Source organism: Geotrypetes seraphini, chromosome 5 (genome assembly GCF_902459505.1).
Source record: "Geotrypetes seraphini chromosome 5, aGeoSer1.1, whole genome shotgun sequence".
In the NCBI taxonomy this organism is placed as follows: Eukaryota; Metazoa; Chordata; class Amphibia; order Gymnophiona; family Dermophiidae; genus Geotrypetes; species Geotrypetes seraphini.
The window spans coordinates 92,566,487-92,593,488 of NC_047088.1; the positions used below are offsets into that span (position 1 = coordinate 92,566,487).

Here is a 27,002-nt window from a genome sequence, read left to right on the forward strand (position 1 = left end):
TGTGTAGTTTTGTAAAAGGAGGGGTAAGTTATTTGCATGTGATAGTCTGAGGGCTGTACATGATTGAATTTTTTTTCTTTATTTGCTGGCTGTGTTTTGTTGCAAGTTGTACTTTTATTGATGTTCTTTCAATCAAAATAAAAGGAAAAGCACACTAATAGGTTTAAAATGTTTATTTGTAATGCCTTAGGCCCATAAAATTGCATAAAATCATCTTTCTGCTTTGAGCGGGGAGATGAAGGGAAGAAAATTAAAACAGCAGGGACAGGGATGAAAATGCAGGGACGGTGAGGAGACGGAGATGAATCTTTGTCCCCATGTCACTCTGATGGGAACCATAAAGCAGCCAGGTAGACAGGCAGCGGCTAAACAGAATAGTAATAGGACAGCAGCCCAAGAAAGCCACTGCCAGCAACAGTACAAGCAACAAAAACAATTAGCTGTTGGGAGGCAAATATGCAGCTGGACACATTTGCCCAACAGGGCAAGGCTAGCAAAGAGGTCATGGCTATTGCTATGGACAATTTATTTTAGTACACTCGCTCTCAAGTACACACTCGTCAGATGCTTTACATCTCCGCACATAATCCTGGTCGCAGACACAGCCCGGTGCACACATCGCATTGCAGATTTGTAGTTTATCCGTACAGGTCTTAGGGCAGCTCTTGGCACATGCTTCATAATGCATGTTCGGTGGACAATCTGAGGGAGAGAAGAGCAAGTGAAAATGAAAGGGAATGCCAGAAATTAAAAACTGCTTTAAACAGGATTGATAATGAACCTGGAGAAAGTTAGAGCTTTAGCAGGACACCAGTGGAAGTTTCTTTACCTGATCTGAGGAAAGGGATGTTAATTCTGGAAAGCTACTAAAGAAGGAGATGATTGTAGAAGGTTTGCATGTTTAAAAAGCACTATTGGCACACATATTTAAGTAATAATTTTAGAAAATGTGCTACTTATACATGTGTACAACAAGCACACACAGATTTGAAGGGTTGTAAGTTTTCAATTTCTCAAGAGAAAATACTTAAACCAACAACAGCAACAAAAATCACTATTGGTGTTTATAGCTGCCCTGGGGCATCCATAACTATCAACTGCTCATTTGGACCTGGGATATGGAAGAGTTGTTATGTTCATCTGTCCATTGTTCAAAACCACCTTAAAATAGTGGCAAGGGGGGAAAACATAATCCCTGGCCTCTTATGGTACCTTATGGCTGGTTAAGTGCACAGGAGACAGGCCAGAAGAACATTATAAGGTAAAAAGAGGTTGAATAGGGACAAATAGAAATTCCCCCTTTACTAGTATATTCAGGATTCAACTTATAGGATGTATAGAGGTAGTCAGCTACTTAGAGAAATTATTTGCCAACTCCCACAAAACTACTAACCAGAGAGAGACAAGCTGCTTCTCCCTATTCCAAACTACTCCCTTCCCCTTCTCACTCCAATTGCTCTCTGTCTCTCTATACACCAGGTCAATTTCATAATGTAACCAGGGTTAAAAAGTTACTTGATTGAGAAAAAACAGGGTTTGAAGAGGATTTTAAAAGGTTTTTAAAGTAAAGAAAGTCTGGAATGTAAGATCAGTGTTTTTTTTTATTTTGAGAAGTATGGTTTGTGTATTGTTTGTATTGGTGGTTTTGAGGTTTTCTGTTGCTGATCTCTTGTACAGGTTTGCTATCCTCAGTGCAGAGATCAGCATCAGCTGTCTGAACATTCTAACTGTCAGATTTGACAGTTGGGAGGATGACTTGGTTCTGTGAGGAGGTATTTTGGCTTGTGTGGCTCTTGTGAAGGTAATTATCAGGGCTGGATTTAGATGAAAAGAGGCCCTAGGCTAGTCCACTTATGAGGCTCTTTCACCTCCCATTTTTAAGTTTGTAAATTACATGAGAGATAATAAAATACATCATTACTGTGATATATATCAATATGTTAAATGAAACATGTTGTTATTGGTACTAACCTTTATAAAAAATGTGACACGATCCACGTTTTGCCTCTCTCCCCGCGGGGCTGGGCTTTGCCCAGATGTTTCTGGATTGATGTCTTTCCCTCCCCGATCCTCCTCCCAGGGCGAGAAAAAGAAAGGGAGAAGCCGAGTCGGCACCCTGTTGCGGCCGGAGCCGGTTCCGATCCTGAAGCGGAACCAAGGTAACCGGGGAGCGGCTAAAACCTGAACCGGAGGCAGGATCGGACCGCAGACTGGCGCGCGCCCCCACCCGGGGCTGAGACCGATTCCCCTCCGGAGCCGGGAAAGGGGGTGAGGGTGGGAGGGGGGAGAGAGGAGCAGCGGGATCCGATCCAGAGCTGGAGCATGTGTGCAATTCGGATTCCCCACTCCTGGCTGAATTTTGATGAGTCGCTGGCGCAGGCGCTGTGAGGAGTGACACAGAAGCACACCTCACGCCACCAGGACTCACGATATTTCAATAGCACATGCGCACACTAGGATTTTATTATTTATGATATAATCATGAAAATATAAAATAAAGCACGTAATATACATTTTAAAATATGCAAATTAAAACATATGTTAAGAACTTACTTAGAATTCCGCGAAATGAAGATATTGTCACAAAAATTTTTTTCAGTAGTCTATAAACACTTCACTAAAGTATTGAACTTACTGAACTCAAAAGGCGAGAATCAAATGATTGTGTACGCAATCCTAAAATAAGAATCTTTTCTAATAACATTAACACGTGTTTCATATTATCGAAGTAACACGAATATAACCGAACGTCGGGATATCAATAGGTCTGTTCGTTTGTCTGTTCCAATCTACACCAATCTGCACTTTATTTATGCAAGAACAAACCAGAGCTTAGTAGCATAAGGCATGTCAATATTTGCCATAGCAATCAGTGAACGTATGAACTATACTTTGGTACAATCTAGTATATACAAACAAACAGACCCAATGAGCCGAAAGCGTTGATCTTAACCAACACACTTTTATGTTTGTTTATTAGTCATATGCGTAGAATTTCTCCTTATTTTCGGTTCAGTGTTTTAGTGTTCACTGTTTTTAGAATAGTGTAATTTTAATTTTGCTAACAATTTGAATGTAGGCCCCTCTTGATCTTGAGGCCCTAGGCTGAAGCCTAGTTAGCCTATAGGAAAATCCGGCCCTGGTAATTATAGTCAATTTTATTTAATTTTGAATAGGAATTGTAGGTTGTGGTTGAAGTTGAAGTTTGATTCTTAGATTCTGGTAATTTCCAAGGTTGAAATATTTCTTTCTGGCAGATGTGAAAAATGATTTTATCTGTGAGACTATTGGGTGTTAGAAATAGTCTGTGAAATTTCTGTGCAATGTTGTGAGGGAATTTTGGTGAAGAAAATTTGATAAACTGTTTTGGAAGTTTTTTTAATATCTTCTGTAAAATTTATTGAGACTTCGGGTTTTATTTGTGTTTTGAGATATAGGAAATTTGAGTGATTTTAGAAATAGGAAATTCTGGGGAGGGAAAAAGTATAGGGAACATCAATTATCTATTTTTTCTTAGCTTAGAAAGTATATTTAGGCAATTTAGGAGTTATTAGATTAGTATAGGGTTTTCCCTTATTGGTTTGTTTAAGTCAGAGTAGTAGGTTGGTTCCAGCAAGAAAGAGTCTGCTAGCAAGATTCTGCTAGCAACAGCGTGCCTACGTGGTACCCCTACATAGCAAGAACATAAAGCCTCAAATACCCAAATCTGAGGAAAAAGAAGAACTTTACAGAGGGGAAGTAGAATCTCTTTGTTTAGAGTTGATTTACAGCATTTGTTTATTAAATATTATTTCTAATTTAAATTCTGAATCCTTAATGCTTCTTTATATTTATTTTATTATATGTTTAATAACTATTTTTATTTCAAGATTATACCATATTATTATATATTATTATTTTGTTTATGTAATTCTCCTGGGGAAAGGTATCAATTTAACCCTCGGTGTGCACGACTACAAAACAAATCTTATTTCAAAAGGGATACCTTTTACCTCAGTCTGAGAAGGAGGAGGTTACAATAAGGGGCCTAAATCTAAAACATAGGCTAAGTCACGGGCCAAATTTTTAATTAAGATACTTAGGGATCCTTTTATTAAGGTACGCTAACCGATTTAGCACGCGCTAAATGCGCACTTTAATAAAAGGACCCCTTAGTCTTAGTAGTAGAAGTATAGGGTTACAACCTGGTCATTATTCAAGTCATGTTTCCCTTCCCTCCATTTATCTTTCATGCTGTCTTCCTTTTGTTATACTTAGTGATGTCACATCCTGCTCTTGCTCCAGCTCACCATACCTGGACATAGAAACTGCAACAACTGTAAAGCTCTGTTTACTCATCTGTCCCCCTATTCCTGACTCTCTCCAACTCATCACTCGAAAGGTTCCAGAAAAGAGCAAGAAAAATGGTTAAGGGGCTGAGGGAGTTGCCGTACAATGGGAGGCTAGAGAAACTGGGCCTCTTCTTCCTTGAAAAGAGAAGACTGAGAGGGGACATGATCAAAACATTCAAGATATTGAAGGGAATTGACCTAGTAGAGAAAGAGAGATTGTTAACCCCTCTGCAAGGTGAAGAGAACGAGAGGGCACTCGCTAAAGTTAAAAGGGAAAAGATTCCGTACAAACGTAAGTGGTAGAAATTTGGAACGCTCTTCCGGAGGCTGTTATAGGGGAAAGCACCCTTCAGGGATTCCAGAAAAGGTTGGATAAGCTCCTACTGGAACACAACATATGCGGCAAATCTTATGTTCTACAGAGAAAACTTCCTTTTACCTTTACCTTGCCTCCCCAGTCCCCCCAAATACTAGCACCCCCAATCCCCCAACCACTGTAATGAGGTTTCAATGGTATTTAAAATCCTTACCACTGTATTTTCAAACAGTTGTCTTGTCCTTGAAACTAAAGTCACCGTTCATGAAAACTTTTGCTGTCCAATGCCATTTTCTCTCTTCACAGTGCCCCTGTTTTTTAAACCGCGATAGCATTTTTTAGTGCCGGGAGCAGCGCTGAATGTTGCACGCTGCTCCCAGTGCTAAAAACTGCTAGTGAAGTTTAGTAAAAGGGGGAAACTAAGGTTCTTCTTAGTCACCATTTTGATCACTACCATCTGTGATGTAAACAAAAGAAAGCAGCCTGCAGAGGAAAGTCGCCACCTCCTCCCACCCAACATAGCACGTTGTCAGTCCAGGACACTGGAGGGAGGAAAATGGAGCACGCTCACTCCCACCAATGAAGCGTCTGTTGCAGCGGTGACGGACAAGCACGAGGGCCAATGAGGAAGAGTGCCGACCCAAGCCATTCACGCGTTTTCTCTGCCACGGGAAGGAACAGCGGGCCAAATCTCGGCCAGATCGCCGGCCAAATGTAATCACCCCACGGGCCAAATTTGGCCCACTGGCCAGAGTTTGACATATTTGCTCTACACTGTTCATAGTTTGAAAAAACTGAATCTTTCAAAAGAGTCAATAGTAGCTCTCTGCTCTTGGCAGTGGGAGAAGTCCATCCAGTGTGCATGATAGCCTCCCCATTGTCATGACATCAGAGGCAAAGCAGCTCCTTGGACCTTGAAGCCTCTGAAATATTCAGTAAACAGAGGAATCCCCCTCCTCACCTGTGTGTGAGTCTGTATTTGAGGAAGAACTGCGATGAGAGGGTACTTTGAAATGTACAACTCCTTAATTACTGTGTTATGGTGAATCAGTGTACGTATGTATTTTTTGGTGACAGAGTTATTTACCCTTCCACCCCCATCTTATGCTGATCCCCCACTGACCCTCCCATCTTTCCATCTCTCCCTCCCGTCTGAACCCTGCCAACCCTCCCACCGCGAGACGACATACCTTCCTGCAAATGGCAGCGTCAGCAGCGGCCTTCTTCCATCGGGGCATTCCCTTTGCCGCATCACTGATGATGTCATTAGCAATGTGGTACATGGAATGCCCTGGCAGGAGAAAGCTGCGAAGTAGCCTGTTTAGATTGCTGTTGACTCTGCTATTTGCAGGAAGGTATGTCGTCTTGTGGTGAGAGGGTCGGCAGGGTTTCGGACGGGAGGGAGAGATGGAAAGATGGGAGGATAAGTGGGGGTTTGGCGGTGCAGGGTGGGGGATGGGAAGCATGGGACAGAAATATGCGGCATGGGGGGATGGGAGGAAGGGAGGGATAGAAGCTGTGCAAAGATTCTGCTGCACGAGGGATGGGCGAGAGGAAAGGATAGAAAGATGTTGAACGGGGGATGGGCAGGGCTCTGGATTTCTGGCCCAGAAATATCTATGAAAAGGACCATTTCAACTAAATTAATTTATGGAGCATGTATAGTTGGGCAGACTGGATAGATCACTTGGGTCTTTATCTGCTGTCATTTACTATGTTACTATGGGAGGAAGGGAGGGATAGAAGTTGTGCAAGGGTTCTGCTGCATGGGAGAGAGGGAAGGAAGGACAGAAAGATGCTGCAGAGGGAAGGTACAAGGGGATGTTGCCAGGGCAGGATTAACCAATAGGCCAAGTAGGCATGTGCCTAGGGCCTGAAATGGTCAGGGGGGCCCGATGAAGGAGGGCATCAACATTGTTTTTTCCAAACATCAATGGGCCCCTCCAGCATCGATTGTCAATGTGGGTCCCCCCCGATCTGCAACGCAGCACCCCCCCCCCCCCCCATCGACGGAAAGTAAGACAAGCAAGCAACGTGGGTAGAAAGGCAACAGGAACTGTAATTGTGCAAGTGGTAATGTTCAGCTTCCTGTTTCTGCCTGAGTGCATGGTGGGGTGTGGTGGGGCAGGGGGCCCAGTGTACTTGTGTGCCTAGGGGCTCTCGATGAATTAATCCTGCCCTGGATGTTGCACATGTGGGGGAGAGAAAGGAAAGAGGAAGAATTGGGGTAAAGGAGAGGAAGGGAGAGATGATCATGAAAAAAATAAGACCTACCCCGAAAATAAGACCTAGTGCGTTTTTTGGGCCCAAAATTAATATGACAGTGTCTTATTTTGGGGGAAAAACAGTATAACTTCTGTAGCACACAAAATTTCTCCAGACTACTTCCTTACTTCCTCCTTTCCTGTGACTACTAGAGCTGCCTTCTGGTGCGCCATACTTACTTCTCATTGGCTAGGTTCTTTTTATAGTCTCTGTGAGTAGAACTGTCTTCCAGGGTTCCACCCCTACTGCCTTCCCATTGGCTGGATCCTACTTACACTCTTGGCTATTTTCAATGGAAAAAAGCAGAGCAGCTGCTCACTCATGGGGAGGAGGGAATAAGAGAATGGCAAATAGAGGTTTTAAACTCATAAAAATGTCCAGACATATTACCTATCCTTCTTTCTAGACATTAAAGTTCTCCTGACTTCTGGAAAGAACAAAAGAGCTGGTAATGCTGCCACTGCTGGTGATCTAAGTCAAGTTTGGATAGTGAGCAGCAGGAAGAGTGAGAGATACTCAGACCGGGGTGGGGGTGCAGGGAGAAGAAGATGATGGCGGGTCCTGCAGGTGAAATACAGAACCCACAGAGGGTGGAGTGTTGGGAATAGAAGAGAGAGGATTGATTAATTATTGGATTCCTAGGAAGGTGCAGGAACAAGAGAGGAAAGGCAAAGAAGCAGAACATTAGAGAGGGGACAGAAAGAAGGGAAGAACACAAATAAACCCTTTCCAAATACAGGACCGTTTGAGAAATGAAACAAGGAATAACTTTATAATATAATAGAACAGAATGAATTACTAATGTATTTTTGACTAACAAATGAATGATGTTAATTATTGCAGTGTAATAGTAATAGAATCAGTAAGGGGAAACCTGTATCAGTGTTGTATGCATACAATGTATGTGTTTTAGAAATATGAAGATACATTAAGGGAGGGGAGAGGCATTCTTGGGATCATTTCTTTTTTAAGTTCAATAAAATTTTTTGAAACTGTGAACACATGAATGCCTCCAGTAACTGCAGAACCTGATGTCTCAGGAGTATTAAATAAGGGCTTTGTTCAAGTAACAAGTCGAAGGACGCAGCATGTAGCATGAAGGATGAGCTTGTGATGGGAGGGTTAAATAAGAACCATATATGGGAAATTATAAATAGGGTTGGAGGTCTGAGAAATAAACAGGGGCAGGGAAAAATTCGATAGGTTGTTAACTGCTGCTTCTCTAACCAATGAGCAGGCAGGCAGGAGGGACTAAGGAATATGTGAACCAACTATATAATGAATGATTGCCCCCTTGGCAATTTTTGCATTGGAACCCTGCCTTGTAAGAGGGAAAAATAAATTATTTTCTGCTTTACTACAGCTGCTTCTTATTTCTTACAGTTAGGTAAGATACAGAACCTACAGAAGGTGGAGAGTTGGGAACAGGAGAGAGAGAGGATTACTTGTTCGATTCCTAGGAACATGTAGTAGGAACAAGGAAGGAAAGGCAGAGATGCTGACTATTAGAGAGGGGACAGAAACAAGGGAAGAACACAGATAAACCCTATGCAAGTACAGGACCACAAACTAAAAGTCCTAATATACCCAAACAAAACCTTAAGATGCCAGGCTCTGCATGCAGTACAACACCAAAGAAATACGTTTCTTCCTGAACAGTGCAAAATATAGACTGCAGATGTAAATTCTGAAAACTGACACATTTCAATCACTAAATTGAAAATAAAATCACTTTTCCTACCTTTGTTGTCTGGTGATTTTATTTCTCTATTCATCTTATCCCAGTCTCTGGTTTCACTTCCTTTTGTTTGTGCTCTTAACTGTATTTCTTAACCAATTGCTGTTTTTCTCTCCTTCATTTTCTGCCCTTCATCCATGTTTAACAAAACAAAATCCCTCACCCTTGAAAAATTCTTATTCCCACTACAGCTGAAAAATGTCTTAAATGTCAAATATTTAAGTTTAATGTGCTCATAGATAGACACATCGACAGGCTGCCATGCGGTGATACAATGTCACCTGTGGTGCATAAAATCCTAATCATTTGTTGTATCTGGCCGTGTATAATACAATGAAATTTCTTCACAAGGATCAGGTATCAATCAAGAATAACCCAGGTGATAACGTTTTTTTCACCCTTACTTCCCTGTGCACAAGAAAGAGCTTTTCAACAAGTTTATTTGCCCTCAGAGATGCCACCAGAAGATCAACATATCATATCTACTGGCTTTATGCACCTAATCGTCATAGGGTCAAAACATTTAGTGTGTGTCTTTTTTGTTTATTTTTTATTTTTTAGTTATTTTAACCTTAAAACCATAAATATTTTAAAGAAGTTTTTGAATATTAGAATACTTAGCTGGCTGGTGGTAGATGACTAGTAAGGGATTAATGAGCCAACATGTTTCACCCTTCGGGGGGGTTTCCTCAGGGCTACTATCCCTTATTTCTGCCAATAGTTCACGACATGACCATCCTAATCATAGCACATTATAGTGAGCACTAGGCTTCTGGTAGCTTTTAAGATATTCATATAAATGCAAGTCTCAAAGGACTGGATAGATCACCTATCTGAGCTGGTAAGTCTCGGCTTCAACACGAGCCGTGTTTTGCTAGAGCTACATCCTTCTTTCTTTCCCTGGTCTGACATCTTTCTCTTCTTCCCCCACCTCGCCCCACCCAGTCCAGCATCTTTCTTACCACCCTCCCCGAGATCCAGTGTTTTCTTATTCGGCACTGCTGTAAACTCTTCGTATCATCATCAGCGTGACTGAACTAAACATCCTGGTTTGGCAACCTGGAAGCAGAGAGAAAGTTATGGGTCGCTGAAGGCAGCGTGTTTATTTCACTCCCACTGCTGATGGAACGAAGAGTTACAGCTGTGCCAAGAAAGCAAGCTCAGGATCTGGGGGGGAGGAGAGGGGAGGAAGGAGGACTCCCGATAGGTGTGTGAGCTGCTGTAGGGTTACTAGATGTCCGGTTTTATATTCAGAGTACTGAGCAATGTTTCTGCCTATGCTATCTCTGCCCGAAGAATGCTGTGCATTAGACAGTGGGTGGGGGACTCTTCCTTCAAGGCAATACTTAGCAAGTTACATTTCAAGGGACAATTGATTTTTGGGAAAGGTCTAAATGACCTCATGGCAAACATGCAGGATCATAAACCAAAATCTTTATCTAACAGCAGACCGAGAAACCTGAGGGGGCCAAGTCAGGGTACTTTTTGCAGGTCTAGACATTTTCACCAGTACTAGGGAAATGCATCAGTCCAGAGATTGTCTCATGGAATGAGACAGAGATTTGGGGGTGCCAGGCGACCTCAGTCATCAGGATCCCACCCCACTACTACTCCCAAGAAGCAGTTAAGAAACCAGTACAGCAGCCAGATGTCCAAAGGTTGGCGGGAGGTTAATGGCTTATTGGGCAGCTTGTCAGAGAAAAGAGGAGATCCCTCTTTCCCAAATCATGGAAGGCAAAGAAACAATCAAAGATGGTGACTGGTTGGTGCTCTATTTCCTTTATTGGATACTATAACACTGACTTGACACGATCGTGTTTTGGCCTAAAAAGGCCTGCTTCAGGAGTTTATATTTGTTCGCCTATCGGCAACAAAGTGTGGTTGTTTGATGTAAAATAAGGTTCAAAGTGTCCACCTTGTAACTCCATGGGGGTTATTGGGCAGCTTGGGCAGGGATCACTTCAGACTGCTGGGTACTGGAGATTTTTAAGGAGAGGTACAAGCTTGAGTTCTTTCATCCCCTCCTGGACCATTTTGTGGACTCTCCTGCAGGGAGACCAGAAAAAACAGTCAAGGTTTGAGTGACAGTACAGAGGCTGCTGGATCTAGCAGCTGAAGTGCTAGACCTAGAATCGGGCAAAGGCAGATACTCCTTATATTTTATGGTGCCTAAAAGAGACTCAGAAGACAAGACTGATTCTGGATATCAAGTTGGTCAATACGGCTCTCAAAATACCCCGCTTCTGCATGGAGACGGTGAGGTTGGTCATTGCCTCAATGGTGCCAGGGAAATTTCTTGCCCCTCTGGATTTGACAGAGGCCTAGCTGCATATCCCAATCTTTCCAGAGCACAGGAGGTTCTTACGGTTCCATGTTCTGGAGCAGCAATTACAGTTCTCAGCCCTAATGTTTGGCCTGGCCACAGCACCACGCACCTTCACTAAGGTAATGATGGTAGCGACAGTGCACCTCCGTAACATGGGGATAAAGGTGCACCTCCATCTGGACGATTGGCTAATAAAAGCTCCATCCTGCAAGACCTGGGCTGGGTGGTCAACTTTCAGAAAAAGCCACCTGGAACTGACACAATGCTTGGAATATCTAGGGATCCTGTTCGACACAAAGGAAACCCAGGTTTTTCTGCCAAAAACCTGCAGAGTGAAACTCACATGGCAGATCATGGCGTTTCAGGACAGATTGGCCCTGACAGCTAGGCATTACCTGCAGGTGCTGGGGTCATTGGTCGCAAATATAGATTTCGGCAAGGCATGCTTATGTCATGTTCAGACTGCTTATTTGTCATTGGTGCCTGCAAAAGGATGTGTTGCGGATGCATGTACCTTGGACAGCTGAGGCATGGCTCAGTCTGAACTGGTGGCTGGAGCCTCAGTCCTTGACCTGAGGGGTGCCACTCCTCATCCCTCATGGGTGATCCTGACTATGGATGCCAGTTTCTACAGCTGGGGAGCGCTGCAGGTGTTCAAACACAAGCTACAGAACAAAGCTGTGTGAATTTTCTCAAGGCAATGGCAGTAGCTTATATCAATTGGCTCTATACCTGGAAGCGCAACTTCTATTTCAGTGGGCAGAGACCCACCTATTGATGCTCTCGGAGGCACATGTAGCAGGAGTGGACAATGTACAAGTGTATTTGCGTAGCTGAAAAACCCTAGTTCCCGCAGAAGGAGAATTTAGATTCTTATCTGCTAATTTTCTTTATTTTAGCTTCTCCAGACCAGTATAGCTGAAATAGTAATCTTACAGATGGGTATATATCTTATCATGACCAGCAGGTGGAGACTGAAACAAAAATTTGGAACTGTACATAATATGTGACTCTCCCTCATTTCCTCAGTCTGCCGAATAGCCAAGCAGAAATAAGAACTATAAACAGAAAACAGGACGCAGAACAGGAGTAACAACTAATAAAACCTGAATGCTGTTGGAAATTGCAAAGGAGCGACTTGAGGCAAGATGGCGTCTGGAGCAGGACGCTGAGAGGAGCACTTCTCTCTTCTGGGGGAAAATTTCCTTTATTTCAACTTTAACGTTTATATTTCAATGCCTAAAAGAAGAGGGAAAACGAGGGGTATTCCTCTACCTACCTCGGGCTTCTCGACGCCGAGGCAAACTGTGATAACAGCTTTCACAGTTCCTCCTTCCATGTCGGGCGCCTCCGCTGCTGTGGAGAGGGAACTCCACAGCTTGGACAGCGAGATGTCTCTCTCGCTGAGCCCACGAGGACCGCATACCCCTCCCATCCCAGGAGAATCTTCGTCGCAGAGGAATTGGCAAGAGGGCTCCCCCGGAGTGTGGGGGGAGGCTCATTCACTCTCCGAAGTGAACCCGGAAGTGAAACACACAGCAGACACGCTGACTCCGATGTCGGAGAGTCAGCGTCCTGGGGGAGAGGAGCCATTGGTAACCAGCGTCGGGGAGGCTGTAGGAGTTCAGAATTCCATCGCAGGAGCAGGAGCCGTACCAAAGCCGGCCGGTATCCCCCTCCTCGGACCGTTGGTGAAACCACAGGCTGTTACCCTGGATTCTATCTGGACTGCGATAGAGAATTTGCACCTGGTATGTTCTAATTTTCTTACTACAACTCAGAATTCTACTTCCAGGATAAGTTCCCTAGAAACTATTACCCAGCAACACCAAGTGGACTTAAAAAAATTAGATAAAGAAACAACAGAGACTAAGAATTTAATTTCTAAACAAACAACAGATAAAATGATGATTTTGAGGAAGATTGAAAACCTGGAGAACCAGCAAAAGAATTTAAATTTGAGGATTCTTAATTTTCCGGTTGCCAAGTTTATGTCTCCTCAAGAACTGTTTAAGAACTTTATGTTGAATGTTTTAAATGTACCTGAAGTAAGTCTTCCTCCGATACAAAGAATTTATTACTTAAAACAAGTGCAGAAAGAAAAAGCTGTAGTGGATGAAAATGCTCAATTAGATGTTTCCGCTATTCTGCAATCTTCTGATATTGAAACTCAAGGAAGAACAACTTTATTGGTCTCGTTGGTATTTCTTCAAGACAAAGAGATGTTGCTTAGATTATATTTTAATTTAAAGCAGATTACATATTTGGGAGAAAGGGTATATATATTTCCTGATGTTTCGAGGTGGACACAATCTAGGAGGAAAGAATTTCTGCTATATAGACCAAAGGTGATTGCTTTGGGGGCAAGTTTTCAGTTGCGATTTCCTTGCAAATGTTTTATTTCCTATCAAGGAAGTAAATATATTTTCTTCGAACCTGCCCAATTAGGTTTTTTCCTTGAAGGTAAAGGTATCTCTACACAGTCCGAATGATAAAGGTTAATAATGCGGTTGATTTATTTTGGATAGGATAAGATCAGGCTGCTCTATTTCTTTATTTCTATTTTTCTTTTGTATATTTCCCCTTTCCCGAGGGGGTTTTTTATTTCATCTTGTCTCTTCTCTCCAGGTTGTGGACTGTATTATATGATTTATTTTGAATGTTTAAATTTCGATCCTTGGTTTGTATTATGACTAAGAGACAATATTTCTGTATTTCTTTAAACATCTTTATATATAGGATGTATTAAAATGATAAATAAAAAAAATAAAAAAAATAAAATAAAAAAAAAAAGAAATTGCAAAGGAGCAAATGCAAATGTTAAAGGTCCCATCAGCTCACCAGCTATGCCAGCCGAGCCACAGCCTCTGCTCTTTGATCTCCCTAGCAGTGGAAAAATACTAGAACCCACAGAAAAGCAAAATCTTCACGCAAGAACAACACGACAACAGACAGGGTGGGGTGCTATACCAGTCTGGAGATGCTAAAAGAAAGAAAATTAGCAGGTAAGAACTTAATTTCTCCTTCTTTAGCAACTCTCTAGACCGGTATAGCTGAAATAGTAATCTTATGGATGGGATGTACCAAAGCAGTACTCATTAGGGGTGTGACCCCGGAAGGGCCAACACCAGAACACGCTCAACGAACACCACGTCCCGAAGCACCTGAACTTCCATATGGTAGTGCTAGACAAAAGAATGCAAGGAGGACCAAACCGCAGCCTTACAAATATCCACTGGAAGCGCCAGCGAAGACTCAGCCCAAGAAGCTGCCTGACCCCGAGTGGAATGAACCTTGAGAAAATCTGGAACAGGCTTCTTCTGAAGAAGGTATTCGGAAGCAATAGTCTCCTTGATCCAGTGTGCAATGGTAGCCTTGGAAGCGCCATTCCCCTTATGAGGATCCGCTAGAAGAACATAAAGATGATATGATTTCATGATTTCCTGGGTCCTCTGCACATAAGAGCGAAGGACCCGACCAACATACAACTTGCGCAACTGTTTCTGATCAAAAGATCCTCCCCGACTACCCAACACTGGGAGGACCACTGGCTGATTGATATGAAAAGGCAAAACTACCTATGGCAGAAAGGAAGGAACAGGCCGCAACGTGACCTGCTCCCTCAAAAACTCCAGGAAGGGAGACCTACAAGAGAAAGCGTGCAGCTCAGAAACAAGCCTAGTATAACTAATAGCCACCTAGAAGACCACCTTAAGCGTAAGGTCCTTCAATGAGCAGGCACCCAAGGGCTCAAAAGGTGGGCGCACCAGCACGGAGAAGACTAGATTAAGATCCCAAGATGGAACAGACGGATGCACAGGAGGCTTGAGCAATTTGGCTACCCGCAAGAAGCGAATGACATTAGGAATGGCAGTCAGACGCTTACCTCGCAACAACCCAGGAAAGGCTGACAAGGCTGCAAGCTGAGCCCGGAGAGAAGCCCAAGCCAGGCCCCTGTCAAGGCCCTCCTGCAATAACTCTAAGATCTTAGGCAGGGAAGTGCGAAAAGAGACCACTCCACACAGCGCACACCACTCCTCAAATATATGCCAAACTTGCACATAAGCTCGAGAAGTGGAAAGTCTTGGGACCACCAACAGGGTGGGGATTACTTTATCTGAATCCCTTCTTACCTAGGTGATTCCTTTCAAAAGCCAAGCTGTAAGACAAAAGGGACCTGCATCGAACATCTGAATGGGACCCTGTGTCAGAATGTCGGGTGAGAGAGGCAGCTGCAGAGGATGCGCAACCAGATGCCTCACCAGGTCTACATACCACGGGTGCCTGGGCCATTCCGGGGCCACCAGAATCACAAGGCCTGGATGATGAACAATGCAGAGAAGAACTCTGCCCACTAATGGCCACAGAGGGAACACTTATAACAGACCCTCCACCGGCAATGGTTGAACCAGAGCATCTAGACCCTTGGCATGACCGTCTCTGTGATGACTGAAGAAGCGGGGCATTTTGGCATTGACACTCTTGGCCATGAGGGTCTGACCACAAGCTTGCACTATCAACTGAAAGGCCATATGGCTTAGCCACCACTCTACGGTTATCTAGCACGTGACGACTGAGGAAGTCCGCTTGAACATTCTCTACTTTTGCTATGTGGAAGACCGAGATATCCTGAAGATGAGACTCTACCCAGACCATTAGCTGAGCCACCTCTTGTGCCACCAGAGTGTTCTTGGTGCCCCCCTGACAATTGACATAGGCCACCGCCATAGCATTGTCCAACAGAACCCGGACCGACTTGCCCGTCAAGAAGGAGTGGAAGGCTAGCAGCGCCAGGTGGATGGCTCTGGTCTCCAGAACATTGATCGACCAGGACGCCTCCTCCATGGTCCAGGTGCCCTTAGCTGATTGACCCAGACACTGAACTCCCCTACTGAGAAGACTGGCATCCGTGAGAAACACCGTCCACTGGGGCTGATCCGGACTCACCCCAAAACTTGATGGGAGGACTGGAGCCACCAACGAAGAGTGCAGCGAGCTAAACCCCTCAGAGGAACAGGGAGATCCAGACTATGCCTCTTGGGCATCCACCTCTGAAGTAGAGCCTACTGAAGAGGATGCATATGCACCCAAGCCCACCTCACTACATCTAGGGAAGCTGCCATTGACCCCAAGACTTGGAGGAAATCTTGCACCCGAGGACCCCAGAACGTCATAAGCAGGCAAATCGGGGACTGAAATTTAATTATCCGGGCCTCTGGGAGGAAGACCTTCCCCAAGGAGGTGTCGAATACAACCCGAAGGTACTCCAGGCGCTGCAAGGGGGCCAATCGGCTCTTGGCAAGGTTGACAACCCATCCCAGTGACTGCAGAAACTTCACCACCCGAGCTGTGACCCGTGTGCTCTCCTGGAATGACTTTGCATGAATCAACCAGTCGTCCAAGTAGGGATACACTAGAATGCCCTCCTTGCGCAAGGCTGCCTTGACGACCACCATAACCTTGGTGAACGTCCGCGGAGCCATGACTAGACCAAAGGGAAGCGCACAGAACTGTTATTGCTGACCCAAAATCGCAAAGTAAAGAAAACACTGACCAAATTAGAACATGCAAGTAGGCCTCCATCAGGTCGAGAAAGGTCAGATACTCCCCAGGCTGAATCGAAAGGATCACTGACTGAAGTGTCTCCACGTGAAAAGATGGAACTTTGAGAGCCCTGTTGACCCCTTTCAAATCTAAGATGGGCTGAAAGGTCCCCTCTTTCTTGGGCACAGCGTCTACACTACCCGGCCACGAATGCCTCGCGTCTGGAGCATGAGTACTTTTTCCCTTCTAAAGTGCCCATTGCTCCATACGCTAGCTAACTAAACGAAAAGTGCCAGTTAGTTAAAAAATACAGTAATTTACATTAAATTTAAAGGGAAAGCAACCCTTCAGACCGGCACTCCCTCAGGATTTTTTTTTTCACAGAACAGACTCCACTGGCTCTCAAAGCAGTGTGCCTTACTTGAATTTGGGCAAGGCTTACTGCTGAGACACCTCTAAAAAAATGTTAGAGAGGTGGAGGAAAGGGGGGTGAGGAAGGGGGAGGAACCCAGCACGCGACCCGCCAGGTTTGACACCCCCGAGGTTGGATGGATCCTAAGGCTACTGAGTAGATTCCGGTTGGCCCAGGCACCTCAGGCCCCACTTGTAGGCAGGGTTTGAGCCGCCTGGGCCAATCAGGCCCTAAGGCCAGCTATTCGAGGGATGGCTGGCCTGCCGGACGGACGGGCTTCAGACCCGTCTGTCCGGACAATGTTTTTCAGGTATGGGAGGGTGTCAGGTGTGGGGGTGGGGTTGCTGGGTTGGCCAGGGGGGGGGTCTCGTAGGTTCGACGGTGGGGGGAGTTTTTCTATGGGCTGATCGGGTGAGGCGGTCATGGGGGGTTGCATCGGGGCAGGAGGGCCTGGGATCCCTCCTGCCCAGATCTTAATAATTTTAAAAAACTTCTTAAAAGTTATCTTTTTAAAGACGCATTTAATATCTAATTTTAGACGAAGATTTTTGTCTCAGTCTTTTACCCATCCTATTGTTTTTTCCTAGCTTTAATCTTTTTTCTTAAACCATGAACATGTAATTTTACCCCTCTTTCCCACTTGTTTCATGTCTGTCTTTGATTTGTAAGTCTGAAGTTACCTTGTTTAAAGTATATAACATTATTTTATATAATTGTAAATCGCTTAGCAACCCAAATAAGCAATTCATCAAATACTAATAAAAACTTGAAACTTGAACATGGGGGGTTGCATCGGGGCAGGAGGGGTTGGGCTCCCTCCTGCCCGATCTTGTGGGGGGGGGGGAAGTGGCATGGCCAGGAGGGCTTGAGCTCCCTCCTGGCCCGATCGTAATTGGGGAGGGGGGTGCAGATCGCCGGGTCAAGAGGGCTTGGGCTCCCTCTTGCCCCGATCGTAATCGGCGGGGAGGGGGGCTCACAGATCACCAGGGCTGGGAGGGCTTGGGCTCTCTCCTGCCCCGATCTGATCGGGGAGAGGGGTGGATTGCTGCAGGAGAGATGAGTCATCTCTCTTGCCGCGTTTGGTGGCACTTGGTGGTATTGCTATTGCGGCAGGGGAGATGAGGCATCTCTCCTGCCCCCAATGGTTGCAATGGGGGGTGGCTAGGTTGCTGGGCCACTGAGCTGATCGCGCCAGCCGCCATCAGCTGAGCGGCCCCTTTTTTCGGCACTTATACCTGTTTTGACTTGGTCTAAGTCAAAATGTATAAGTGCCGACTAGGCAACCTGCCTAAAGTTTTGGTTATACCTGCTGTACGCCTATGTCTAGGTCGGCCCACCCTCCGCCCTTTCCCCTCCTCTAAAAATGCCTCTTTTCGCTCTATGCTTTTAGAGGCAGGGGAAAGGCCTAAGCTGGTTTTAGATACGTCTAAAACCAGCTTTGATTATGGGTACTTGGATGATTAGGCTTTTTGATCGTCCAAGTACCCATTTAGGCCACTTTTTAGATGGTTTTGGGGTTTGTTTTGATTATGAGCTCTATAGAGTTTATCTGTGTTCTGGTAGGAATGAATGCCAAGAAGCGTTACTGGCGTCATGGCCCAAAGTAGGAACATATGTTCAGCTCTCCTTCAGCCTTTTTGGACCTCAAACGGCCTTGCTTAAAAATTAGCAAAGATCACTGTCCTAGGTAGAGGCCCGGGTGGTTTTTCAGGAAGTTATTTGCAGAGCAGCAATGTGGTCATTGCTCTGTCCCTTTGTGACACATTTTCAGGCTAGACATGGTAGCCAGAGCCCGCTCGAACTTTGATAGAGCCATCATTCAGGGGCACTTTGTCTTCTCCCATCTAGTGAATCTGTATAGGTATGTCCCACTCATTCACTATGGTACCACCTCAGATGACAAGGAAGGTGAGATTATACGAGTCTTGCCTGATAATTTTCTTTTCATTCCTTTAGTACGGATGTACCCACCTGAGACCCACCCTTGGAAGATTAATGTCTAGGGTTCAAGATATACTCTGCTCTTTCACTTTAAAAAAAATTAATAAGGAAGCATATTTGCAAATGCAGGGTAGCAAGTGTCACATATGTGATATTTTGCTCACTGTGGCTGCAGTGCTTGATGAGGCATGGGTGTGCTCTACAAAGCTGCTGATATGGGGAGAGCGTCAATGGAAACTTTAGTAATTTATTTATTTATTTATATACCACTTATAACCAAAGTGGTTTACATTCAGCTACTCAAGCATTTTTCCCTATCTGTCCCGGTGGGCTCACACTCTATCTAATATACCTGAGGCAATGGGGGATTAAGTGACTTGCCCAAAGTCACAAGGAGCAGCATTGATTTGAACCCACAACCTCTGGGTGCTGAGGCTGTAGCTCTAACCACTGTGAGGAAGGTGCTGGGTGGATTTTTATGGTCTGTATCCCGCAAATGATGTGATGGTTTGGATAGGATGGAGCGAGCTTTGATGGCAGCTCCATTAGTTGAAACCAATGAATGAAGCACTCAAAAATAGCACTCAGGAATAGCACTCAAAAAAAAAAGATAATTCAATTTAAGCATGAATTTTTATAATGAGTGTAACTGTTGGACATACTGGGTGGTCCATTCAGGTCTTTATCTGCCATCATTTACTATGTTATTTACTGGAAAAGATCAGTTTTCTCTACCTCCATCTGCAGATAGGAGGGGGATAACACCCACTCGTTCAGGCATGGCCTGAGTATATGAAAGGAAATTATCAGGTGAGATATAATTTCACCATGTTTAACTGCCTTTGGCAACTGAGATTATATTCTTATGTGATTGGAAAATCACTAAAAGATAAGTTTCAAAAAATACTTGATTGAATTATTCTGTTTCATTACCCAAAATTCTCTTGATGTTCTAAAGCTCTTCTGATTTTTCCATTGGTGAAAGGTTGTAAATTGAAAAGATATTACAATCGGATGGTTTCATATCAGGCTGCAATTTTGGGACAAGGAGTTAAAACCTTTACTATCGATATCTGTCTCACCTTTACATTTTAGAATACAACTGAAGACTTATTTATTCTCAAAGTTCCTGGTTCCCTATTTTCTAACTTTCATCTACAGTGTATTCCTAGCTAATCTTTTGTAAACCGCATAGAACTTAAAGGTAATGCGGATTAGAAATGGATTTTTATGTTTTATGTTTAAAAGATATGTCTCTGCATACAAAATGGAAAACTGCTAGAAATGCTCTCATTTGGAAGTTCATTCTGGCAATTATTGCACAATAACTGCAAAATTTTACTGCAAGTTAGTAAAGAGGCCTCAGAGCTCCTTACCTGGTTGTGGCAATCCTGATTCCAACAGCAATGCTGAAAAGATAAAGTTATCAGAATATCATATTAAAGTTGAATGTATGGACATTGATCGTACAACAGAAGTGAGAACTCATTAAATTTAATTTTAACTTGTTTAGCCTTTCTTCATCAGAATGTTGTTTCCTGAACTATTTCCCATTGTGCTATATCCTTTTTCAGATAGGATGACCAGAACTGCACACATTAATTAAAATAGTCACACTGGAAATCTATATAGAGGTGTTATGATAGTTTTCATTTTCCAACTAACTCCTAACGTTTTGTGTTGTATTGATTGCTACGGGATAAAAAGTAGAATTGTACTAATCAGAATGATGTCCACACAGAAAAATCCACTTTTGTTCTTTCCTCCACAGTATTTTAGCGACATCACCCCCTCTTGTAACTGAGACTACATCCAAAACGGAAAATTTTAAGTCTGACAATTATTCTGTAAATCTATCCAATGAGATACCAAAGGGGCTTCTTTAACCCCTAATCTAATTCTGCTCAGATGTTCTCCTATTCTTACTTTGATGCTACGGATGGTGCTGCCTACATAATGAAGATGACAAGGGCACTGTATAATATATTCAACCTGCTCTGTGTTACAATTGGTAGCCAAACTGCGGATTCTAGGTGGAGCCCTAAAGGTCATCTCTGATAGTTCAACACTGTATGCACATGCTCTGCAATGGCCACACGGATAGAAACATAGAAACATAGAAAGATGACGGCAGAAAAGGGCCAAGGCCCATCAAGTCTGCCCACTATAGACCCTCCCCTTAAGATTAGCTAGTGTTTTGCCCTGACCCTCTTAGGGATCTCACATGGGCGTCCCATTTATTCTTAAAATCTGGCACGCTGCTGGCCTCGATCACCTGCACCGGAAGCCCGTTCCACCGATCAATCACTCGCTCCGTGAAGAAATACTTCCTGGTGTCGCCGTGAAATTTTCCGCCCCTGAGTTTGAGTGGGTGCCCTCTTGTGGTTGAGGGGCCTCTAAGAAGGAAGATGTTATCTTCCACTTCTATACATCCGGTGACGTATTTAAACGTCTCAATCATGTCTCCCCTCTCCCTGCGCTCCTCTAGAGTGTAGAGCTGCAAATTGTCTAGTCTTGCTTCGTACGGGAGACCTTTAAGCCCTGAGACCATTCTGGTGGCCATTCTTTGGATCGACTCGACCCTCTGCACGTCTTTGCGGTAGTGTGGCTTCCAGAATTGCACGCAGTATTCCAGATGAGGTCTCACCATGGCCCTGTACAATGGCATAATGACAGAAGGCTTTCTGCTGACAAAACTTCTACGGATGCAACCCAGCATCTGCCTTGCCCTTGAGGAAGCCTTCTCCACCTGATTGGCAGATTTCATGTCTGCACTAATGATTACTCCCAAATCTCGTTCCGCTGAAGTCCTGGTCAAGGTCTCCCCGTTCAAGGTATAAGTTCTGCACGGGTTTCTGTTACCTAGGTGCATGACCTTACATTTTCCAGCATTGAAGCCCAGCTGCCAGGTTGAGGACCAGCATTCCAATGTGCGCAGGTCCTGCGCCATACTATCTTGTAAATTGCCCTCGCTTACCATATTACATAGTTTGGCGTCGTCGGCGAATAATGTTACTTTACCTTGAAGCCCTTGAGTCAGATCTCCTATGAATATGTTGAAGAGGAGCGGACCCAAGACCGAGCCCTGAGGCACCCCGCTGGTCACCTCCGATGTCCCAGAGAAAGTACCGTTAACCATCACCCTCTGACGTCTGCCACTCAGCCAATCTCTGACCCATGCCGTCAGAGTCTCTCCTAACCCCATTGATTTCATCTTGTTTAACAGTCTGCGGTGTGGGACGCTGTCAAAAGCTTTACTGAAGTCCAGGTACACTATGTCCAGTGAATCTCCTTCGTCCAGTCTTTTTGTTACCCAGTCAAATAAGCTGATGAGGTTTGATTGGCAGGACCTACCCTTGGTGAATCCATGTTGATTGGGGTCCCGTAGATTCCCTTCGTTTAAGACCGTGTCCAACTGGCGTTTGATCAGTGTTTCCATGATTTTGCATACTATTGATGTCAGACTCACCGGTCTGTGTGTGCCAGTCACCTGCCTTTGGGGTGAACTTAAAAACTGTGAATGCACCAACACTTGTTTAAGATTTTGTTGTTTGGAGAAGGCAAACCTAGGAAATTCCAGAAATTCAGAATGGTATCTCATGATACTCCAATGCTGTTTGATAATATGTTTAATCTTAAACGCATGAATGGAGTAGGGAAGAACACATACCAGGGGTGATGGATCCTGAAGGTTAGTGGGATTTAACAACAATGCCCTATTGGCATACAGGGCCCTTTTGTAAGCCTTGCGAATCACAGATGGAGGGTAACCTTTCTCTACAAAACGGGCTTGCATCTGCGTCGCTTGATGTACATACTCGTGTGTGGTGGAACATAGTCTGCGTAACCGTAGAAACTGCCCAGTGGGAATGTTATTCCTAAGGTGTTGGGGGTGAAAACTGGAGTATTGCAAGAGATTGTTCCTATCGGTAGGTTTGCGATAGATGCTGGTGACAAAGTGACCCTGGGTAAGAATAATGTTGATGTCTAAGAAAGAAACTTGATGTAAATCAGTATGCATAGTAAATTGTAAGTTTATATCACAGGTATTCAACCATGTAAAAAACTCATCAAGTTGGGTGGAAGAACCAACCCATACTGCAAAGACGTCGTCTATATATCTTTTCCATATGTGTATGTGTACCCAATGTTGTGAGGGGTATAGGAACTGTTGTTCAAACTTTGAAACATACAAACATGCTATGGATGGGGCCATTTTAGCTCCCATGGCGGTGCCCTTGATTTGTTGATAATATACCCTGTCAAATTGAAAATAATTCATACTTAGTGCAATGTGAGCAATGCGAAGCAGGAAAGTTATCTGATTTTGCGATAATTCTAAAGCTCTGAGCTCATCTGCTATCACTTGAATCGCAGCATTTTGAGGTACATTGGTATACAATGCCGTTATATCTAAAGTGAGTAATATGGCATGCAATGGTACATTGCTCATATCTGCCAAAAGGTTTATCATATTGGCTGAGTCTGCAACATATGAGGGAGCCAGGGGGACTATCCTTAAGGTGAATATCCAAGAATTTGGAAAGAGGTTCCAATATAGAACCTATGCCCGACACAATGGGTCTACTTGGGGGGTTGACTAAAGATTTGTGAATTTTGGGCACAAAATAGATGACTGGTGTTCTTGGATGGAGACAAGTCAAAAATTTACATTCACGGTCAGAGATAGTGCCAGATTCAAATGCTTGGACCACTACATGAGAGATAAGGTCTTTTATATGTTCAGTGGGGTCAGATTGTAAAGGTGTATAATATGTATGGTCAGACAATTGCCGTTGTGCCTCACTAATGTACCGGACTACATCCTGCACCACCACCCCTCCACCTTTGTCTGCAGGACGGATAATTATACTCTGATCTGTACTTAAGGATTGTAGTGCTAGCTGTTGAACCCTAGACAGGTTGAAATAGGTAGAAAAAGATCCTTGTTCAAGCTTCTCAATGTCTCTCAACACTAAATTCTCAAAAGTTTGAATATGAGAATCGGGAATACCCGGTGGGCACCATGTAGATGGTATGCGCAATGGGTCCACATCTGTGGTGTCTTGAACTGGTTCCCCTTTGTCCTGAAAAAAATGTTTAAGTTTGCATTTTCGAATAAACTTAAACATAGCTATCCTAGTGTCTACTGATCGGTAAAGACTAGTAGGGACAAATGAGAGGCCTTGGTTCAACACGGATAATTCCACTGAAGTTAGCTGTCTATGAGAGAGGTTGAATACATTGGACGTCACGGTTGTATTCTGGCAAGCTTGGTCTGTGCCGGTCTGCGTGCGCCGGGTTTGGGGCCCACTTGAAAATGGACATTATGGCTTGGAGCAAGGTTCTGAGGTTGTTGTTTATCAGTGTCTGAAGAATCAGAGGAAGTCTGCACGTTGTTTTAGAGTTTCTTCAGCTGCATGTCACCACAGCAAATTTTACCAGCATGAAAGTAATGGAACCTGTTTAGAGAATCAGCAATCGGGTCCCCTGAAGCAGGGATCGAAACGGGGCCGCGTTGGGACCCCTTCAATCCTGCCTATAAGTTAAGTAAACCTGTTAGAACTTTGCTACAGGTGCAGTGACAATTGCAAGTTCAAAATCAGTACCTTGTTTGGACACTTTTTTAAGTTTTTTGAAGTGGTTTTTTGCATAATACTTTTGAAGAAAGTGATTAAACATTTTTCATAAGAGGACTATGACTGGAAGGTAAACTCTTTCCCCAAGGGAGGTCTCAAAACCTTCCCTTCAGAGTTTCAAATCTCTGAGCTTTCTTATAATTTTGTTTGATCACCCTTCACTGGTTTACCATTTATAAGGCCAGTTTTTTTGGTGTGTATTATAGCTTTTCTGGCTTTGAGTTTACAAACTCTTTATCCCTGAAAGTATTTCAGCAAATTCATCTAGAGAAAGGTCAGGCAGAAAGTTATGAACAAAGATTCCAGAGAGAAGGGAAAGGGCAAGTATGAAAGAGACTCTATAGAGAGGCTGGAGAGAAAAAAAAAGAGTATATAGAGATTTGTTTTTAGGGGGTCCACAAATGTGTGCCCAGGGCAAGCTGCCTTCTCTTTGCTTTTGTTTGTATATCATTTTATTTAGGAGCAGGTAATTAATCATATGTGATGTAGCCTTTTCCCATTCTAGGCTTCCTTGCAGTCAACAATCTCTGCACTTTTAAAACAAACAAATGTTTAAAGATACACATCATCAGGACTGCTAAGTCCCTTCCTCAGGTAATGTTACTGTAAATATACATTTTTTAATAGCCTCCTTATCTCTGCTCTAGTGTAAGTGACTACTCACCCAAGACAAGGAAAAGGAAGGCAGCAGAGATTTTCATCGTGGGCTTCACTTCTGAAATCAAATTCAGAATTCTAGGGTTAAACAACATAAAGGCATTCCATTTAGAGAACGCTGGACAAACAGAGACAGGCAGGAGAAAGGGTACAGAAAATGAAAGTGAAGAGGGAAATGGGAGAGACATGGAATCTGAGGGAAGCGAGGGGAGAGGAAGGAAGTCAAGAGAGAAAGTTGGAAAAGATTAAAACTTTCTGGTGGCTTTTGAACATGGTTTCCAGCAGAGCACAGCTTTTGGCATATTAGGGTATCACAGGGCACATTTTCAAAACAGAAAAACATCACAAGGTGGCATGGCACATGGACATTTTACTCTCCAAAATGTCCAAGTAGCAATTTGCAACCTCTGATTTCAGATGTTTTTCTCCAGTGTGTCCAGATTTCATGGGATGTGGTTTGGGCCAGACATGAGTGGCACCAAAATATAGATGATTTTTCTGCAATAATGGAAAAAAATGAAAACATTTAAGGACAAAATGAAGACATTTGGGCTAAGCCTTTTTCAATCATGAATAAGACACAAACCAGAGCTGAATGCTCTGCACTGATCCTGACGCTCATAGGAACTCTATGAGTGTCAGGAGCAGCACAAAGCATTCAGCGTGCCAACCTGCGTTAAAACTGCTATTGCGGTTTTGTAAAAGGGGAGGGAAAAATATCAAATTCTGCAGGTTTATTTGTTAAAATTTCAACAATATTTTTGCTAATTACTATACATATTTCATTAAAAACATTTAAAATGAAATGCTTTTCTTCTATCTTTGTTTGGATATTTTAATTTTTCTATCATATTGGTTCCACCTTCTCTTTTCTGCTTTCCTTTTCTCTGCTATTTCTCCTTCCAGCAGCTGCTATCCATTTGTCTTTTCTCCTCTCTCCTGTCTATTTCCTCAGTACACCTGCCTCTGACATATTGATCATTCCTTTTTTAGCTCTTTTCTGCCTCTTTTTCACTTTTCAGCTACCTATCTAATTTCCATCTTTTCTTTCATTCCCTATTTCATTCCTTCCTTAGCCCTCTATTCCCTTTCATCTTCAACGTACCCCCATTACCTTATTTCTTCCCTCTGTAATATCTGTCCTCCCATCTGTTTCCTCACCACCATCTCCTTCTCCTCAAGGTTCTACCATTCTTGGCATCTTCTTTCATCTACCCTTATAACCCAGCATCTGCTCCCTCTTCCTTCCCTTCGTACACTTGTAGCCTAACATCTCCCTCTCTCTTCCCTCCTGCACTCTTCCCCATGGTCCAGCATTTCTCCCACTCTCTTCCCTCACTTCCATTGCCAGGCATCTCTCTCCATCACTCCATTCTGCTCCTGGATCCAAAATCTCCTTCCTTCTTCCCCTCCACCTCCTATGTATCTCTTCCTCCCTCCCATCCATCCCTGTCAACCTTGATATCAACTGTGCCATAGGAATACACCTAATTTGTACTAAGTAGCCAGTGTATAGTTTCTAACTTGTTAAAAACCACCTTCCTTTAGCAAAGCTCTTCATCTGTTTGCAGTTTATCACAATGTTGCATGCATTGCTGAGGGAGTGGAGGTGTTCAGCAGCACAACACCCCTAATGCGTGGCACTTTAATTAAAATGTATTACATTCTGGAAAAAGTCCAGCTGTCTACTGAAAAAAATCATGCAAGCAGATGTACAGGAAGACTTTTACCTGATCCTTAAATAGCTGCAGAAATCAAAGACAACAGTGTCCTCTCTTCAGCCTCTGAAGATAACTTCTTCACAAGCTAAGTCGCAATTGAGAGCTTCCAAAA

At 43.7% G+C, this 27,002-nt stretch overlaps 1 protein-coding gene across 1 annotated transcript; it reads right to left on the reverse strand.

Moving 5' to 3' along the window:
- Window positions 1-158: 158 nt before the first annotated feature.
- Window positions 159-27,002, reverse strand: LOC117361376 (cysteine-rich venom protein 6-like). Its single transcript, XM_033946606.1, has 4 exons — window positions 26,900-27,002; window positions 25,177-25,227; window positions 20,250-20,282; window positions 159-702 (listed from the first exon to the last, which is right to left on the reverse strand). Exons 2-4 carry the CDS (start codon window positions 25,211-25,213, stop codon window positions 515-517), a joined length of 258 nt encoding a protein of 85 aa, XP_033802497.1. The 5' UTR covers window positions 25,214-25,227; window positions 26,900-27,002; the 3' UTR covers window positions 159-514.